This window comes from Triturus cristatus, chromosome 6 (assembly GCF_964204655.1).
Source record: "Triturus cristatus chromosome 6, aTriCri1.1, whole genome shotgun sequence".
NCBI classification, from domain to species: Eukaryota; Metazoa; Chordata; class Amphibia; order Caudata; family Salamandridae; genus Triturus; species Triturus cristatus.
In genome coordinates this window covers 778,273,573-778,292,893 of record NC_140589.1, presented here as the reverse complement: position 1 = coordinate 778,292,893, position 19,321 = coordinate 778,273,573, and the positions used below count along the sequence as shown (strand labels likewise).

Genomic DNA, 19,321 nt, shown 5'->3' with positions numbered 1-19,321 from the left:
AGGAGTCCTAACTTTACTACTCCTAAACTGAGAAAAATCCTAACTTTAAGACTTTCGGTATTCACAGAAGGCATTTAGGAGTCCTAAAGTTAGGACTCCTAACTTCTGTGAATACCGAAATGAGTAAGTGCCTTCTGTGAATACCAAAATGAGTAAGTGCCTTCTGTGAATACCAAAATGGTAGTAAGTTTAGGATTTTGTCTTAAGTTAGTTCTGTGAATCGGGCCCTAGAACTTGTGCAGAGTACCACAGTGAGGCTTCATTGACTTCAAATGCCATGGTTGGTGAAGGGCTATTTCTCATACATTGTAAAATAAAAGTTCCTGAACTGCTCCTCAACATTTCTTTGTTTACCAAGTGGCAAGCACTCTAACATGGATTATGTTGCAGTGCCAAAGTCACTAAAAGTGTCACGCAGCCCACTCTCAAGTAGATGATTCACATCTACACCAATTATGCTGAACACTTGGTAGACAAGGGTGTTTTCAGACTATAGTTTTTTTATTATGTCCACTACAGCAGTCATGCTTTCCTGTAAAAATCTAAGAATACAGTAGAGTGTACTTTTTTCAACTCACTATCAATATGTGATCAAAGATCCTCACATTTCTTGCCTTTGGCATCATCACTCAGCAAAAGTTCTGTAAACGGTTGCCACATGGATAATATATCATTCATGGCCTCTAGGACCGAGAACCACCAGCTACGTGGCACAGTTGGGAGGACTCTTTCTTTGATGCCACACAAAGCACACAATTAGAAATATTTGCATTTATTTTCCATGTATTACAAAACAGTTCATCAGAATGGACTAGTCAATAGCATTCTTCATTAACTCTGAAGATTGTAAAGATGTTTTCAGCATACCATCTAACAAGCGGTAAGGATCTCTCGCAAGGAAGCGCTTTAGCTCAGGTATCGATTTTGACAGGTCATCACACAACTTTTTCATATACATTGCTGAATCACTGCAAATACAAACAAAATCACTCCAATCTTTGTTGGACTTGGTAAGAACTTTTTGCAGCAGCTTCTAAGTGACACTGTATTCCATGTTTTCCAAAAGTCTGGTGTTATGTGTTCACCAGTATTCCAGATGCTTTATGACTGCACTCTTTTCACATAAACCTGTCACTATACCTTGCATTGAATGTTTAAAGCCTGGGGTGTTTGGAAATTCACCTCCTATCAATACTGACTCAGTAGAAAAGGGGGCTGATGTATCAAGAGTTTTTACCCATTCTCTGTGGGTAAATGTGATGGTACATGTTGGTAAAGATTCTTATGAAAGACTCAAACGTAGCAAAAAATCAAATATGATGTTGATATTTACTGAATCTTTACAGTTTATAAAATAAATAAACAACACTTAAAACATGCTTCTAACCCCTGTATCTTTAGACCAAAGACCACAAAACTGAAAAAAGGAAAAAGAAACTATATTTTAGTGACATCCCTAAACAACAAAACTCACGCAGAATAGTGTTAGCCCAGTCTTTCTTACTGCTTCCTTAAATAACAAAGTTACATTGTATTGGCCCCTTCAGGAAGAAATAAAAATGACTCTTTCACTCTCCTTTTCCTTTCTTTGAATGGCATTTAGTTTGTGGTTGTGCAGGGTTTTTTTCAGTGTTTATATGTTTAAACTGGTGAGGGCTATTTCCCTTCCCGTGGGGTTTTATCAGTTATTATAGGTTTAAACCTAAAACCGGACAGCCTACTTATATCCTTTTAAGCTAGTGCCACGGGTAAAATTCCTCCCCTCATTCCTTGTTTTAATTAATAATGTATATATCGTAATGATTTTTTTGGTGCAGTTTGTATAAAGCTTGGAATCTATTTTTAGAAGTCTTAGAATCTTAACGATTAAGTACATAAGGTGCAGTCTGCTGTTGTTTCCCGCGCATCCAGCTACATATTGTTTTTAATTCAGCCGACTAATGACTTCTATTGCGAAAATTGAGGAATTGACTGTCCACCATGCATTGTACATTTTATGTCTAATTACAATGTATGTATATCTGATATTTATGCTTTTCTCTCTAGGCAATACAAATAGTTAACTTTTTTTAAAAAGTGAAACTAAATTATCTTTAGGATTTCTAGTGACATAAATAACCTGCAAAATATGTAACTAATGTTAAACATATCCAACACTAATTAATTCAAAGCTCATGTTTATTCTTTTCATTACAGAAAGCTTAATGATTTAAGCACACTTTGTGAAGAGGTTTCCGTCTCTTCCAGACCACATGCGAAAATGCTGGCAGGACTGTCTCTACCCTAAATTCAAGTTTAATAAACATTCTTCCATTACATAGGGATAACAGTAACTTCTGTCAATTAGAGTGCTATGAAATACCAATAATTGTATGTTGAAAGAGAATTATTTTATTAATAGTATATTTTCTGAAATAATCATTAGTAGTAGACAAGATCCTCAAAAGATGTATCTTTAATATTGGGTATACACATTTCTGCCTTGGGATGTCCAAACCCAAATCTTCATACAAGAAACCAAAGAAAGTAGACTTTAAACAAGTTATTCCTTCTCCACCCAGATTTAGCACTTTGTACGCAGAAGAACAGACCCATGAATTCCCTTAACAATATTCCAAGAGTATAATTCGCAAAATGAAAGTATAGTTCCAGTAGGAAAACAATTCTCCTAATTTCTCATGGTTTGGGGAGTAGTTTATGTGTATGAGGTTTGGGAATCTCTTAGACATTTGCAAATATGTTCTGCCTCACAGAAGCTTATTAGACACCGAAAACCTCCTGCAGGTTTTTTTTTCAACTCTCAGTTAGATTTAAGGGACTATTGGCTCATATGAACTCTTGGCAAAGTTCAGAGACTTAGACATATAGGAGCTGTTAGCAGGTTTTTCAAGAATGCAATAGAGTGGGACCTGCATGGCCACCTGGATCTTCAGTAAACTTTTTTAGAGCAGAAATGTCCATATCTAAAAATGAAGCTTAATGTATTCTATCAAATTTAATATTTCAGTGCTTACAACTTGAGGAGAAAATGAAAGTCCAGTCTGAGCTGAGTGCCACAAAAAGTTTCATTGCCTTTTGTTTTGCAAGCCTAAGAACCAAATGGAAGACAGTACAGAAATCTTGATTTGTACACGTTCCAAATTCATTAATATGTTGAAAGAGGGACTTCAGAAATATTTGAAAAGAAACTGGAACTACTCAGGTGGATTAATTTTTTTCCAACTATGAACACTGCAAAAATAAGGTCGCCAGGATTACAGGATCCTCACAGGAAAGTGATGGAAGGGTTCAAAAGTAGAAGTTATTAAGAGGTTGTTATTTTAAGAGATGAACTGGAAATTAAAGTATGTAGGAAGCTCAACACAGCAATTCTGAATTTGGTGTTAACCAGGAAGAGGTGGAGGCAACAGGTTGGTTGATATAAGGACTTTCTACCATTCCAAAAAGAATAATTGGTAGCTCTGCTCGCACTTGATTTGGTGTTTAAGGATAGGTATTTGTGTACAAAATGTTGTAATTGCACAAGGAATGGGGGACTCTGGAGTAATCAGAGTTGTATGGGTTGTAAATCATGGAAGGAGTAGATCAGTCCATGACTCAGTTAGCAGTAACAAAGGAGCAGGAATGATGCTAAGAGAGGGTAAACAAAGATTTAATGTAGTTGTAGTTTTGGGAGTGTTTACTCCTTCTATATTGGTGCTTGCAACCCAGGTGAAATAAAACAGGTACAAATTGTAACTGTTTCTAGTTCTAAAAGCTGGTTGAGTTTTCATTCGAGGTTTCACAATAAACCATTATTCAGCAGAAGCTCTGTCATGTGTTTCTGTATTTTTTATCAACACAAAAATTGTCTCCTGAGATGGGAATATACATAAATTGGTTTGATTCCCATGTGGCAATGATATTGAAAGACTCCACTAAGCATTAGGTGCTAACTTAATGTTAAATTAGTCCCCGCTTGTCATAAGCACCTGAAGCAGCGCAGTGATCACTATCAGCCACAATTCTGTTACTCAGTGTGCTAGTTCTGTTTTATTTTGCTCCCAAGTTATCTATATTACTGAGTAGACTTTATGTCAAAGAGTTTTTAACCATACGGAAATTGATTGACATTTTGCTATGATTCTTCACAGTTGTGGGATTTTCAACAAAAAGGTGGCTAAGACTTGGCCTGCGTTACACCACACTAGGGATGAGTGCACCAAATAATCTTTCTGTTTTGAGCTGGAAGTAGACATCTGGGACCATATTATCAAGAACGGGCGATAACATTATCGCCGCTTTAGCAGCAGAAAACTGCCGCTAATGCAGCGATAAGGGGCTTGATAATATTCCCTATAGAGTTCCAATAGAAGCCCCGGTTTGATGTCCTTCAAACCAGAACCTGGGCTTCTATTGGAATTCTATAGGGCATATTATCAAGCCCCTTATCGACGCTGCCGCCCGTTCTTGATAATATGGCCCCTGACATTTTCAGTCCTGTTTGATTAAGGGCTGCAAGCCATTCAGAAAGCTTGCTAAATCAATATTGCAGCAGTCCAACAAAGGCCCTTCTTTTCAAGTGTTGGTACAAACATGAACACACACAAAAATTGATGGGAGGAATGCTTGCAATTTGTCAGACCATTGGCAATTGCTCGCGGTAGCATCCTAACCCATCATTCTTTATCTCAAGTTATTGTCTCATGACATAGTCTTTCAGTTGACAATGTCAACCATACATTTCCATGTTAGCAGTTAACCGCCTTGACATTTTGAAGGACGGCACATGCTGTTAACTCATAAAGATGGGCTCGCCAACATTGTAATGGGTATTTTCTCAAACAAGGGGAATTGTTTTTTTTCTATACAACCCTTCCTTTAAAATGAACTTATGGTGATGTTGTGCATGAATATGGGCTTCACTGTGAGATAGAAGGATTATTTGAAGTTGTATATGTAACAAACTAAGGTTGTGATCATTGATGTGAATGAATGGGAAACTTGTATGGGAAAAGTAACATCAAATATTGATAAAGTGGTACTTAACAGAGGTAAACTCAGTATTTTTGGCCCTAAAGAAGCCAGGATTTCGCAAAACACTTGCTGGCTGCTTACATAGAAATTGGGTACCAATACCAAAATCAACTGCTAACATCAAAATGTACGGCTGCTTTGTCAACTGAAAGACTATCATGTGAATATCAACATAGATACCATAAATTGATTGATGTTATACAATCATTTTACTAATAAAATGTGTACTTTCATGGTTGTTGTCGATTGTCTTTGTGATATAATATAGGAAATTATAAATTATTTTAAGAGATTTACAGAGGTATAAGAATGTTTTGATGTTGAACTTTTTAGTGTTTGTAATGTATGCTCCTTAATTTGTTTGTAATATATCTAGGACACTGTGAGCAATGGGATTTTTGGGTCTTTATCGCATTGAGCACAGCAGTTCAATGAGGTGACTTAAAATCCCACATTGCTCCTGGAATGTGTTAACTCTCCCACTCAAGACTTAAACTCCTTTCCTGCCAGATCCAAATAATAGTACTGAACAGACTGAAACAATGTAAACAATTATTCAAAAGGGATGCCCGCCTTGAAAAGCAAACACAATGCAGTTCATGCAGAAGGAAACATTCCAGTTTCTAAAAGCCGTGCTCAAAACAGTACAAAGTTTTATGCATCAAAAACTCAGTGTTTCTTACCTTTGCCTTTTTGTCTTTCAGACCTTTCGGGGTCAAGTAATGCGGAAGGTGAGATCCAAAAATACGAGGCGAGGGTAGCTGATCAAAATTGACTTTTCTCACATTATATTCAAAACCAGGAACACGATCGATCGACAGAAGGTTTTCTGTTTTGTTGAGATGCCCTTCATAATAAATCAAACTTAAAATCTGTTGCGTCCATACGGTCCCTGTAAGATTAATTTGCAATGTTTAGTATTTATGTTCCCAGGAGCAGTATAGAGCACAACTTCTCCACATACTACGGTTTAAAGGGAAAAATAATGCACCTCGATGAGTTTATAATCAGAAATTATAATAACAAGAGGGAACAATGCACCATCATTCATTAAGCAGATAGTGATAGTAGAAATTTGATTTCGCATCCAGAATTATATCAGTGTAGATTACCAGTAGAAGTATTACTCGTGAAGTAATGTTAAGTTGTGTTACGTCATGATATCTTACGCTTTCTAATAGGTTACGTCATATCATGCTCCAGATCTTATGAAGCACCATTTAGGCCTCAATCAGCCTCCTCTTTGTGAAGATACAGTACAGTTTCATTATAAACTCAGTAAAATTAAGAGAACCCTCGTTTATGTTGCTTTTGTAGTTTTATGAACATTTTAAAAAGAGCAGAAGTTTATAAAACATGCCAAAACATCTAAAACCAGTTAACACCTATGTCAATGTTTTAATGTTTTTCTAGTTTTAATTTGAAGACACTGGGACAGGGCAAGAAGGACTGGGTCAAAAGTGTTAATTGACATATGTTAATGATAGCTGTAGGGTAACAGTTATCTAGCAAGATTTGCATGTAACACCCTGCTCCTCATTTCAAAATTTTGGTTGACTAGTTTCCTGTGAAGAACGCTGTTTATAGGTGTTTTAGCAGAGGCCGCCCCCGAAGGGGGCCTCGAGGGCCGGTGCCATAACTGACACCGAGCCCCGGACGAAACCAGTTTTTCACACCAAGGAGCAGGAAAGCTCCCGCGGTCCCCCCTGCTGCGACCACCAGAGAGGTAATGCCCCCCCCGGCCAATGGGGGCCCAAGCGCGATAATAAAAAAACAATGTGGGGAGACCAGGCACAAGGCAGCCAAACGCCTGGGGGGCTATAAGCACTGCTCCCCCAGGTAAGCTCCTATCTTTTGGAGCGGGGGAGCAGAACTGGCGAAATTTTTTGTTTGTCCAAAAGACGAGGTGAAGCTCTGTCGGAGAGCGGGGCTATCGGGAGCAAGAAGACGATCAGGCGCCGGACTTCAGCGAGGACTAAGGACGCCTACGGAGCGAGGCCGGGTGCCTACCCCGACTTCCCGGAGGACTGCCACCGTGGCGTCTACGGAGAGAAGCCGGGTGCCTACCCCGACTCCCGAGGACTGCGGCTGCGGCGTCTATAGAGAAGCCGGGTGCCTACCCCGACTCCCCTGAGGACTGCGGCTGCGGCGTCTACGGAGAGAAGCCGGGTGCCTACCCCGACTCCCCTGAGGACAGCGGCTGTGGCGCCACAAGAACGCGGAAGGACCGCCCCCTGGCCCCTTGGTGCCCCAGCGCGACAGCCCGAGACCAGGATGCGGGCACAAGGAATCGGAGGACCAGAAGCCCACCCCGGCCTCCTTTGTTGCCAAAAAACGACCAACACTGTGGCGGACGGTGCCGCGTTGACTAACCTGGCAGGCGGCCTCCACCGGCGACTTCAAGGCAGCCCCGAGTAGCACAAGCCCTCATCCACAGCACACTGCGGGACGAGCCTTCCAGCTCAGAGGAAGTTTGCACAGCTCACGGGGAGAATGCCTGGGAGCTGCTGCCGTGCACGCCCAGTCACTTGGCTCCGACTCAAAGTCCGGAGTTCAAGGGCCTTCAAGGCAAAGGGGCGAGCGCGAGGCCACGGCCTTAAAGAAGCAGGCGCCAAGAAAAAAAAAATCAAGAGGCCCAGCTGAGGCTGGAAGCGAGCTGAAAGCCACGGTGACCCAGGACGACGGTGGGCACCCGAAAGTACAATGCTTGGTGCATTAGGTTGCAGCAGCACCCCGCATCGACAACCAAGCACACTTGACCCCAATCAAGGGGGCAAAACAGCAGCGTTGGTGCATATGGTGGCGGCAGCACCCCGCATTGGAGCAAGTGGGAGATAAGTAGCAGGGAGACTGCAGGTGGGAAGCTGCTGCGGCAACGAAGGAGATGGCAAAGAAGGGGAACAAGAGGCGGACGGAGTACCTCAATGACCTGCTGAGGCAGATCCGGGTGGCATTGGAGGTCCACGGGAGCGACTGGCTGCAGCCACATCTGCAGGAGGATGCTGGGGAAGGGCCAAGTCAACAGCACCTGATCGTACCCGGCACACTTGCGGCCAAGCGACAGAGGAGGGCACCAGCCAAGCTCGCAGAAGCAGCAGCTCCCAAAAAGGCCCCCCAGAAGAAGGCCCAGCCACCTGTAGCCAGCACGGCGGCAGCGGGACCGAGCAGGGGGACCACAGACACAGCGGCAAATGGTGAGCATATCAGTGCAATTGTGCAAGAATGCTTCAAAACAATGGCGCCACTTTTTATGCAAGGGTTAGGCATGCAGGCAGGGGTGCCAGGTGCACAGACAGGGGGGCGGCAAGGAAGCATGGGGGGACAGGGGGTGATGGGAGCCCAGGCAGAAGAGGAGACCTCAGGGTTACCATGCACCTGATAGACCCAGGCCAGGCGCGCCAACAACGCTTAGGGGATCAGGTTGCTCCAGGTTTGGGGGTGAGGCAGGATCACCCACAGTGGCCTGGGAGAGCACAGCCCCAGCATCCATCCCGCCCACCACAACAGCAGCACCCGATGCATATACACGCCCCTCACTGGGCCCTGAGTCCTTAACTACCAGGGCTACAGGGCTAGCTAGCCTCATACCACTGGCGGTCAAGGAAAGAATTTGGAGGAAGGAGTTCATTGACATATTTTCATTGCTGGAGAGACAGTTAGAGGGGCTTGACTTGACCACCTGCGATAAGAGGGATGAGGACAAAAGGGAAAGAAGAAAAGAGCGTAAGGAGAGAAATTTTGATAATTGGCTAGACGCGTTCCGAATAATGGCCTGCATTACAGTGGAGAAATTCCGCGCTGCGCAGCCGAGCAATGGCTGTATGAGGCCAATATCCACAATGCACAGAGACAGTTCCCAGGTGACGCATGGCTGGAATATGATAAGGGGTTCAGGCTAAAAATGCAAACACACACAGAAATGGAGTGGATGGAGGACGATGTATCGGGATTCATTCACAAAATGATGGTGGCTAGGGAGGCCAAGTCATGGGGGGGAAGTAATGAGCAGTCCTTTCGAGGGTCTTCCCACAAGGGGAAGGGGAGGCCATTACAGAAGCCCAAGTAATTCAGCTTGTGGAAGGCACCACACAACAACGGTACACCAGCTATCTGCTGGAAATTCGAAGCGAACAAATGTACCTACGGGGCACCTTGCAAATTCCAGAACATCTGCTCCTCCTGCGGGGGCGGTCACCCAGCAGCAGGGTGCAAAGAAACAGTAAACTAGGCAAGGGGGGCATGGAGGAGACAACTGGTTTCCAAAATTACAGGCTAGCACGGTCCCCCATTAACACGCACCTGTTGCGCAAGCTCGCCAACGGCTACCATAACAAGACTGATGCCGAGACTCTAGTCCACGGTTTTAAAGAAGGTTTCCCCATCCTCTTTAAAGGCCACATCCCTCCAGGCAGTTGCAGAAACCTAAAATCAGCTATGCAACATCTGGGGGTAGTAGCAAAGAAAATAGAGAAAGAGAGGGTCCTGGGTAGAATAGAGGGCCCCCTGCCCGGTCACATGAGCAAGGAACTGGTGATCTCTCCGCTAGGGGTAGTCCCCAAGAAGGAGTGAGGGCAATATCGGCTAATTCATCACCTTTCATTCCCAGATGGTGCTTCCATAAATGATGGGATCAGCACGGAGGTATGTTCAGTGAACTACTCCACGATAGATGATGCCATTGACCTAGTTAGAGCAACGGGCCCAGGGGCCCTCATGGCAAAAGCGGACATTGTGTCCGCCTTTCACTTACTTCCAGTTCACCCCTCAAGTTTTCATCTACTAGGTTTCCAATGGGAGGGCAAACTCTATTTTGACATGTCTATGCCCATGGGGTGCTCAGTATCGTGTGCCTATTTCGAATTATTTAGCACCTCTATAGAATGGGCACTACACGTAAGGCACCCATCAGGTGGGAAACTCCACTACTTGGACGATTTCCTGTTCACTGGTCCTGCGGCGTCTGCCGAGTGCGGCGACACCTTGTCAGCATTTGTAGATTTGGCTGGGAAACTAGGGGCCTCCCTTTCAGCAGAAAAAACAGTGGGCCTGGCAACAAAAATCACATTCCTGGGAATAGAGCTAGATTCCATTGTTGATACGTCCAGGCTCCCCCCAGAGAAGGTGGAAGATTTCAGGGGGGAAATCAGGAGCCTCTGCGGGCGGGAAAAAGCAACATTGAGGGACCTCCAGAGGCTCATAAGCAAGCTGAACGTTGCGGCCAGGGTAATCCCAGCTGGCAGGGCATTCATCAGGCGTTTGACCCATTTGACATGTGGGCTCAGCCATAACCACCACATCAGGCTCGGAATAAAAGTCAAGAAAGACCTAGCGATGTGGGACACGTTCCTGGCAGACTTTAACGGATTACTGATCTGGAGGGAAGGCTGAGTAACTAGCAAACAGATCGCGCTGTACACAGACGCGTCAGGTAGCACAGGTTTTGGGGCAATCCTGGTCAAGAAGTGATGCACAGGGCAGTGGCCTGGCAGCTGGCACAAGGCAGGCATAACCAGCAATATCACCTTTCTGGAATTATTCCCCATCATAGTCGCACTCTCTGTTTGGAAGCGAGAGTTGCAGATCATGAAGCTAACACTATGGTCCGACAGCAAGGGGGTAGTGCAAGCAATTAATAGGGGAGCAGCCAGATGCCCAAATACACTTCTATTAATGCGCAGATTGGTTAAGTTACAGTTGGAAGGCAACATAGACCTGAGAGTGCGCCACATACCAGGGGTGGACAACAAAGTTGCAGGCGCCCTCTCCAGGGCGTGGATGGAGAAGTTCAGGGAGCTGGTGCAGGCGCAGAGCAGGAAATGACCCCTTTCCCAGGCCAGTTGTGGGACCTGGGGGGATAGATTTATCCGAACTGGTCAGCCAAGCCCTCACCCCGGAAGCCGCCTGGAGATACAAAACGTATATCGACACTGTAATGCGGGTGGGAGGTATCCAGTCGCTGGGTGATATGAGGGCTACTCGCAGAGCAGCAGAACAATTCATACAGTGGGCATTTAACTCCCAGAAATCCAGGTCATGGACACAAGCCCACTTGTCTGCCGTCGCATACTACGCCAAGCTAGAGACCGGGCTGGGCCTGTGGCCACGCACTACATCAAGGCGGCAATGAGAGGGTGGAGGCATCCAGAAGGTGCAAGGAGGTACAACAGACACCCAATAGACTATACAATGCTGGGGGTCTTGTTGGGAGCACTGCGGGGCACCACAAAGGACAATTTTGAGCTCCTCCCACTCAGGGCGGCATTTTCACCGCCTTCTTCGGGGCATTCCCCATTAGCGAATTAGTAGCTCCTGCAAGGACAGGACCAGCGACATACTGCCTACAGGCAGGTGATGTCACACCAAAAACAGCGGAAATAGAGATACTACTAAGGCGTTCAAAGACAAACCAAACCGGTAGAGGGGCGGTGGTAAGGTTACGATGCATTGAGGATAAGAACTGCTGCGTGGTGTGCTGCTTGCTTGCCTTCATGTCCAGCCGGTGAAGGCCCCCTCTTCAAGCACAGTGACAGCACCCACCTTAGCAGATTCCAATTTACCTCGATCATGTGCCTCACACACAGCAAGGCAGGGCTGCCACCGTCAGGTTTCGGTTCCCATTAATTCAGTATAGGGGCCGCCACGACGGCCGCATAACATTGGATGTCTGAGGCTGGAATACAGGCCGTGGGTAGATGGCGGTCACAGGCATACCAGACTTACATAAGGCCCCAGTTGGTATAAAAAAAAAAACACAGCACCTGCCGGGGGGGGTTGGGGGCCATGGGGGGGGGGAGAGTATTGCCACAAGCTTTTCCCACCCAGCCGAACAATACAGTGACATGTTATCATTCCCCCGGCAGGACGGAGACCACGCTTGGTATGGGTGGCGGGCCACTCCTTCGTAGCACGGATGCAATCCTGGTGGCGGCAAAGGGGGTACAAGCAAGAAGGATGGCCAGTGGACAGCTGCATAAGGTGGTTTGGCCAACCGGGAATGAAATGGGAGCAGCTGCCGGCAACGCTCGCGGAACTACAGGCAGAAGCAGGTTGGCACCCAGATATTTTGATCATACATTTAGGGGGGAATGATTTGGCTAAGCGAGGGAGGCGGGATCTTCTTCAAGACATACAGAGAGATTTGACGGAGGCAGTCAAGGCATTTGGGGGCACCGCCATCATCTGGTCAGAACTGATCAACAGAAACTAATGGCCTGGGGCCCAATCGCAAAGCGCAGTCGAGAACTCACGGAAAAAGCTGAACCTCACCGTGAGCAAGTTCTGCAGAACCAATGGTTTTGAATCAGTTAGGCATGGGCTCATCCACACAGGCCGCCCGGAGTTCTATGCAAAAGATGAGGTGCACTTGTCTGACGAGGGCATGGGAGTCTTTTGGAGCAACCTGTGGGACGCAATGGTGTTAACAGGCTGCAGATGAAAGAGCCTACGAAGGGAGAAAGGAGGGAGCCGCAGGAAGACGGTAGCCTCACTGGCGGCGTGGTGAGAAACTACGGGGATAATGGTTGGTATGGAGGCACACCGGAGTGCGGTTTGGTCGGAATAGGACCACTCACCTTGGGATGCCTTACGGCTGGGTGAGTTGGCTTACCACAAGGGGGTAGCAAACAGAGATGGCGCTCGCTGCCCAGCCCCCGCCGGATGGCAGGGCACAACAAGAATCGGCAAGGTAGCGAGTTGTGGCCTAACTCTGGGACAGAAGCTACACCCCCTGCGCAAAGAGAGGGCAAACCCAACCAAACGAAGCAGCGACCCAGTAGGGCCAAGAGACAATGCAAGCCTGCAAATAACTTGTACAACGAACTGTCAGTCTAATCTGCTACTGTGCAATGTACATATGATGAAATTATAGGAACCCCTTCCGGGTTGGAATTATCACCGTAGCTAAGAGACTACTTGAAACTGAATTCAGCCCTGAAGAAGTCACGGGGTAATCCCCAGTAACAGCGACGAAACACGTGTTGGCTAAGAAGGCTTAAATTCTTGAATTAAAGACGTCTGAAAATACAAAGACAAGCATCATTGTGATATTTTATGAAACTTTATGTATTTACTTTTAAACGTGTGCAGAGGATTTGCAGATGAGGCTTCGAGACTAGTCGGGGCTCCAGGAGGTTGTATATGTTCTCTCAAATATCTCTCAAATGTCCCACTCTGTCACTTGGTGTGCACAGATTACAAGAATGGGTTGTAGACTTCCTCAGTAGCAACAGGACAAGGCTTTAGATGACTTAACGATGCTTCTCCCGGATGATGCAAAGGGCCAGGCAACCCAGATAGCCAGTCATAATTCTTGGTGGGTTGAAAAGCTCTGCCAGTGCCCTAGCCTAGAGCAAAAGTGTAATCCATGTGCTTGGCCGCCATGTCACAGAGTTTCTGGGGAGGACTACCCTGCTTCACTAGGCTAAAAGACCTAACTGGGTGTGGGTCATGCTTCTTACTGGCCCTGCATGAGAACCTACAGGTCTGGGTCCGTGCACTGGCCTATTTTATTTCATTTATATAGCGCACAAATCACCCCATGAGGGTATCTCAGCGCTGGAGCCACACAAGAGGACGAGGAGAATAGGATTTAGAAAATTGAGGTCTTCAGCATTTTTCTGAAAGCCAAGTAGTCAGTGCACTGTCGCATGCGGAGAGGAAGAACATTCCTACAGTGTTGCGAAGTGCCCAGGACGGGGTCCTGTAGACCTGTGGCATGGCTCCTCTGCTTGGGTGGTTGAAAAACCTCAGGGAGGCCATGGGTCAGAGCTTTAGTTGGACAATGGGTAGAAGCGCCATTCCTGAGCTCCAGCCATGTTGCAAAGTGCCGGGAATGGGTTCCTACATGCAAAGGCTTGGCTCCCTTGCTGCCTCAATCAATGGGCCCATTCTCCGGCTCGCTGTGCTTGTACAGGTTTAGAAGCTGTGACCGGGCCTTGGATCAATGTCCTGTCAGCCGGGAAGTGGAAGCCCCTTTCCCTGGACAGCCTTTCCCAGGCCACTGTGTCACAAACTGCATAAGACTGGGTCCTGCAGGTACTAGGAGGGCTTGCTTCTTGGCTAGGTTAAGAAGATCTGACTGGACTACATGTCAGAGCTCTAACTGGCTAGTGTGATAGAAGCCACTGGCCCTGGGCTCCCCTCTCCAGCTAGCCATGTAAGTTAGAGCCCAGGACGTGGTCTTGCTGGCCAGAGGAAAGCTACTCTGCTTGACCAGGTGGAAAAACTCTGACCAGGCCCTCGGTCAGAGCTCTGGCTGTCCCTGCATTCGAAGCCCCCATCCCTGAGCTCCATGCCCACCATGTCTCAAAGTGCCCAGTAAAATGTCCCATAGGCGGTGCCAGGCCTCCCCTGCTTGGGTTAAAAAGCTCCAACCAGGCCCTAGGTCAAAGCTCCTGGTGGCCAGGGAGTGGAAGCCCCAGTCCTGGCCTCCATTCTCCAGCCCATGACTTAAAATGTACAGGACAGGGTCCTGCCATCCGGGTAGGGCTCCCCATTTAGGCTGGGTTAGTAAACTCTAACCAAGCCCTAGGGTCAGAGCTCCAGGTGACCCATGATTGGAAGCCTCGATCCCTGGGTCCATTCTCTGGATTGCTGTGTCACTTATATTCCAGTATGGGGTCCTACAGGTCTGGGGGGTTCTCCCCTGCTTGGCCAGTAGAAAAATTCTGACCATGCCCCGGGTCAGAGCTCTGACTTGCCCGGGGTGGAAGCCCCCGGACTGGGCTACATTCCCTTGCCATCCATATATCAAAGTGCACAGGACAGGGTCCTGCCATTCTGGGAGAACCCCCCTATATGGCTGGGTTAAAAAACTATGATGGGGTCCTGGGTCAAAGGTCCAGTTGGCCTGGGTAAGCATAGGTCTCTGGGCCACTTAGAGCCCGGGGCAGGGTCCCACAGGACCAGGGGGGCTCACCTGCTTTGCCAAGTGAAAAAGCTCTGACGGGGCCCCCACCTCCCATTGGCCCTGGGGCTGAAGCCTAAGTCCCTGGACAGTGTAACGTGGACCTCAAGACATGGTCCCAGAAGCATGGAGAGGGCTAGGTTAGAAGCTTTGTCTGGGCCCAGACTCAGAATACTGGTTCACCTGGGGGTGGAAGCTCCCTCCCTTGGGGTACATTTTCCAGCCCACCATGTTGCAAAGTGCTTGGACGAGGTCCAGCAGGCACAGCTTAGACTCCCTTGCTTGCCTGGGTTAAGAAGCTCTGACTGGGCCCTAAAGCAGAGTTCCAGCTACCCAAGGAGGAAGTATCCCGTCGGGGTCTCTTCTCTCCAGCACATTGAGTCACTTAGAGCCCAGTATGGGATCACGCAGTCCCGGGAGGGCTCCAGAAATAGCTCAGGCAGGGCCCCTGATGACAGGACAATATGTCAGGGACATTAGCTAATTTCAGGACAAGGCGAGGTAACAGGGTGCTTGCTCTATGCAGGGACAAAGGATTTCGAGTGAGTGCCTAAAGGCTTGGAAGGAAGCAGGGCACAACAATGTTGGAACAGGCAGTGAATAGGGACCTGGTGTCTGTAAGGTAAACTATAAGATAACACAAGTACAAACAACAGGAAAATAAAAGCAGGGAAATAGACAAACTTTCATAAATGAAAGTTTATCTGCTCCTCGGAAGAGATCTCTCTCTTTGAGGTGAAAAAGATCTTACAAGAAGGCAACAAGCAGAATAATCTCACAGAGTTCAGGAAGAGGCCCAGCAGCAACTAGGGAGAAGGAGTGCTGGGTGATTCTCACAAGCCTTGGAATCTAATTCACACCATTGGAGGGGATCAAAATCAGGATAATAATATAAGCACTTAAGAAAACAAAAATTGAACAGAGGAAAGTACACTGAAACAGTAACTACGCTCAGGGAACATTTGATCTAAAATATGGGTCAGGAACAGAACTAGAATTCGTAAAACTGATTATATTGGAAACCTACACACAAGCCAGGACAGGAATAGACAGCCAGAACAAAAACACAGAAATACAAGACACAGAATCTGCATATACAAGAGAGGTCTGAATGTGTGCAGTCAGAAATAGGGTCAAGGCAACAGAGGAACTAAGAGGCAGGATAAACAGAAGACAGGAAACAGACAAATAACTAATCAGAACAGGAACATGGAATCAACAACAATGAAAACTGAAATCAAATTCAAGCTTGGAATATAGCTGCAGGATCCAAAAGACAGCAAGGACAGAAAGCGCAAGTGCACAAGTGCAGTTGCAAGCCACTGCACTCTCGGCTCACTAGGTAAAAATAGCAGGAGACTTAAGGGAGGTGCACAGGTACAGGATGAGAAGCAGGTGCAAGGAATCAGGGAATCAACAAATAAAGAAGAGGCAGAACTGGAACTTGGAAAGGGGAAGACCAGGGAAACCAGCAAATACAAGACAGGACAGAAAAAGCTAGGGATGGAGAAAAAAGTCAGCACAATTTGAGAGGAAATTGCAGAAGAGAGATAGAAAGAGGTCAGAAAGGCCATGGGATACAGGAGTCAAGAGAGAGAAGAGAGAGAAGAGAGACGGCGCCCAGGGAGCGAGTGAGGGACGGTTTGGTGGCAGAAAGGACTGCAGGGACCATGATGCACCCAGAAGGTGGTGTGGGTGCCGGGACTGGAATATGAAGTGTATATAGGAATGCAAGGTATAGATATGTTTATAAATACATCCAGGGGAAAGGCAGATCATTGGACAGACTTCTTTAACACTACCTAATAATCAGATAGTAAAATACTAACACTTTCATCCGCCTCCCCCACCCCCAAAGAATCACCCCATGGTGTACAAGGCAGAGTACAAACAATACATAATGTCCAAATATTTTAACAAAGTTGAATGATTCAGGTGGGTACACAGCTGTACTTTGGAACAGGAACATGGAAGATGTTGATTAACCAGGAAACTCTTTTTTTCAGAATGCCGGAAATCAGTAATATCCATGAGGAGACCTTTCCATCTGAGTTTGTACTATCATTGAAACAATACACTGAGGTCAGGGAGAGAAACTGATTGAAACACAGATTGTTTTCAAGAAGAGGTACAGGAGTCTGAAAGCATGCACTTGCTGTGTCAGGAGTGTGTTTCAGAAAAGTTACAGCCATTGGAGTAAGTGGATCTTTGATGGCAAGACTGCCCTCTGGAAAGTTCACCCACGCTAGAGTGAAGAATGTCTCAGTGACCATGTTGTTGTTCAGGATGGTGACAGGCATACTAACAGATACTTTCTGAGTACACACTTCCCCATAACATGGATTCTCTTAAACAATATCCATGAGGGGCTTCCTCTGAGCAAAGGGATTGGAAACAAAAGGTGATACAGATGTTTCTTCTGTTATGGAAGCACAGCTACCTTTTAGAACAGAAGTCAAGGGCAACTCATACTGTTGAACACACATTTCTTGAGGTTTCAAGGTTCTCTGTGCATCTATCACTAGGGTGCAAGGCTGTTTCATAACAGAAAAATCTGTATGGACAGCACCATCACAAGCTGGTACATGTAAGTCTTCCATGTCAGGACATAGTTCAGGTGTCTTACTTGTAGTTTGCAGTGAGTTTGTGGATAATGTGTGCTGGTCATCATGGATTGATTTAATAGACACATCTTTGATTTTTAGGTCAGGATCATCCTTGCATTGACCCACAGTTTCAAGAAGCGCAACACAGTACATTTTAGCAGGCCTTGAAGCTCAATTTTAGATTGTATGTTTTTGCAGTGTCACGATAAGTGGTAGCCACAGTCACAGAAATAAAGATTTATTCAGCAATAGTGTGGTTAAATCATTGTGCTCAAATTCTGCACTGTCCAAAAAGCTTTCACCCATGCTAGCATGGAAAGTAGAGAGTGTTTCAGAAATGGGCTTAGGAATGCGCTTAGACACAGTCTTTTCATGCAAATCCGCTTCTACCACTATATCTGAGATTATTGAGAAGACTATCATGCTGTGATCTTTCAGTTCAGCTACACTTATGGCACTGAAACATGATAGCAACCTGATATATGCATAGCTGGAATATGGTTCACAGAAAGTCTTCTTAACCTTCTTAGCAAGGAAGGAAGAATGTTTTTAAATTAATCTTCAAATGGTTGGCATGCTGTTCCTCAAGCTCTGCTCTCTGTTTTAAAGAGGAATTCCTCCACTTAAAGCGATCCAGTTAAAGTTTTAACATCACTAATGTTCAGGGACAGAATGTAGGATTTATCGAATCAGGGATTAGTCCTAGAAAACACACATATATTGGCATAATTTTAGTAGTTGCACAGGCTTCTTTTCAGTGACTTTCTCTCAGTATAAAGTAGGCCAGGGTGGTAAACTCCGCTACGCGGGTGGAGCTTGAGTAGCTTTTTCCACTCTGCGCTCTGCTTGGAGCATGGAATTCAGCAAAAACTCTGCCTATGCCTCGTAGTGGAGTTTACCCACTGGTGCTTACCCCCTAATTGCAGCACGTCTACTGAATAATGAATACATATGTCAGTGCAAATATTTAACAAACATTTGGCACTGTTAAATATACATAATATTTTGAAATTATGTTTGTTTCACATAAATGCCAAGGAAGTGAAATTCATCCCACTTGGTCAGAAAAATTAACATCCACTGTGTAGCAGATACAATTTGGGGATATTAGAAAGTGCTTTTGTAATTTACCAAGCCAAAAACAGATGGAGGAACAAGTTATCCTGTGATCTATAGCAAAATTATTCAACAAAATGAGGGGCAGATTTACAAGAACTGACGCATCTCTGCATATTAGCATAGATGCATCAGTGCAATTGCGTCACGCAAAAAAACCCTTGCGCCACCATGGATGCGTCGCATTTACAATGTGGCGCACTGTGGTGCAAGGATTGTCAGATGCATCAGGCATCTGTCGGCGTAAAGGTAACGCATTGCTGGAGTCGTGTCGCAAGCACAACGCAACTCCAGCAATGCTCAGGAATGCCTATTCCTATTGTGCTGCGTCACTCCTTACACCTGCTTCAAGCAGGCGTAAGGTTTTGACGCAGTGGTGTCGTAGAAGTGACAGTGAAATCTTGTAGATTTCACTGCGTAACTTTTTTTTGTGTTCAAAATATTTTATTGAAATTTTATAATGAACATCAACAACATAGACATACAAAAATTATCAAATTCATTCCAATAGAAAAGAAATTGGTCATATTCTTATAAACTTAAAAGGAGGGGGGGGAGGGAAACATCTAATAACAAATTATTGAGTAAGCAATAAATAGAGCTACTATGACATATTAATTAGTATAAAAATCGTAAAAAGCATTACAATACATAAACATACCCCTAAGATGCAAAATAG

The 19,321-nt window shown here is 45.7% G+C and overlaps 1 protein-coding gene across 3 annotated transcripts in view; it reads right to left on the bottom strand.

Moving 5' to 3' along the window:
* Window positions 1-19,321, bottom strand: part of LOC146817864 (amine sulfotransferase-like) — a 278,102-nt gene that overhangs the window by 145,106 nt on the left and 113,675 nt on the right. For all 3 annotated transcript variants that reach the window (XM_085611343.1, XM_085611345.1, XM_085611344.1), the window contains exon 3: window positions 5,700-5,908. In XM_085611343.1, coding sequence (XP_085467469.1) covers window positions 5,700-5,908 — 209 coding nt within the window. The remainder of the gene's footprint in view (window positions 1-5,699; window positions 5,909-19,321) is intronic.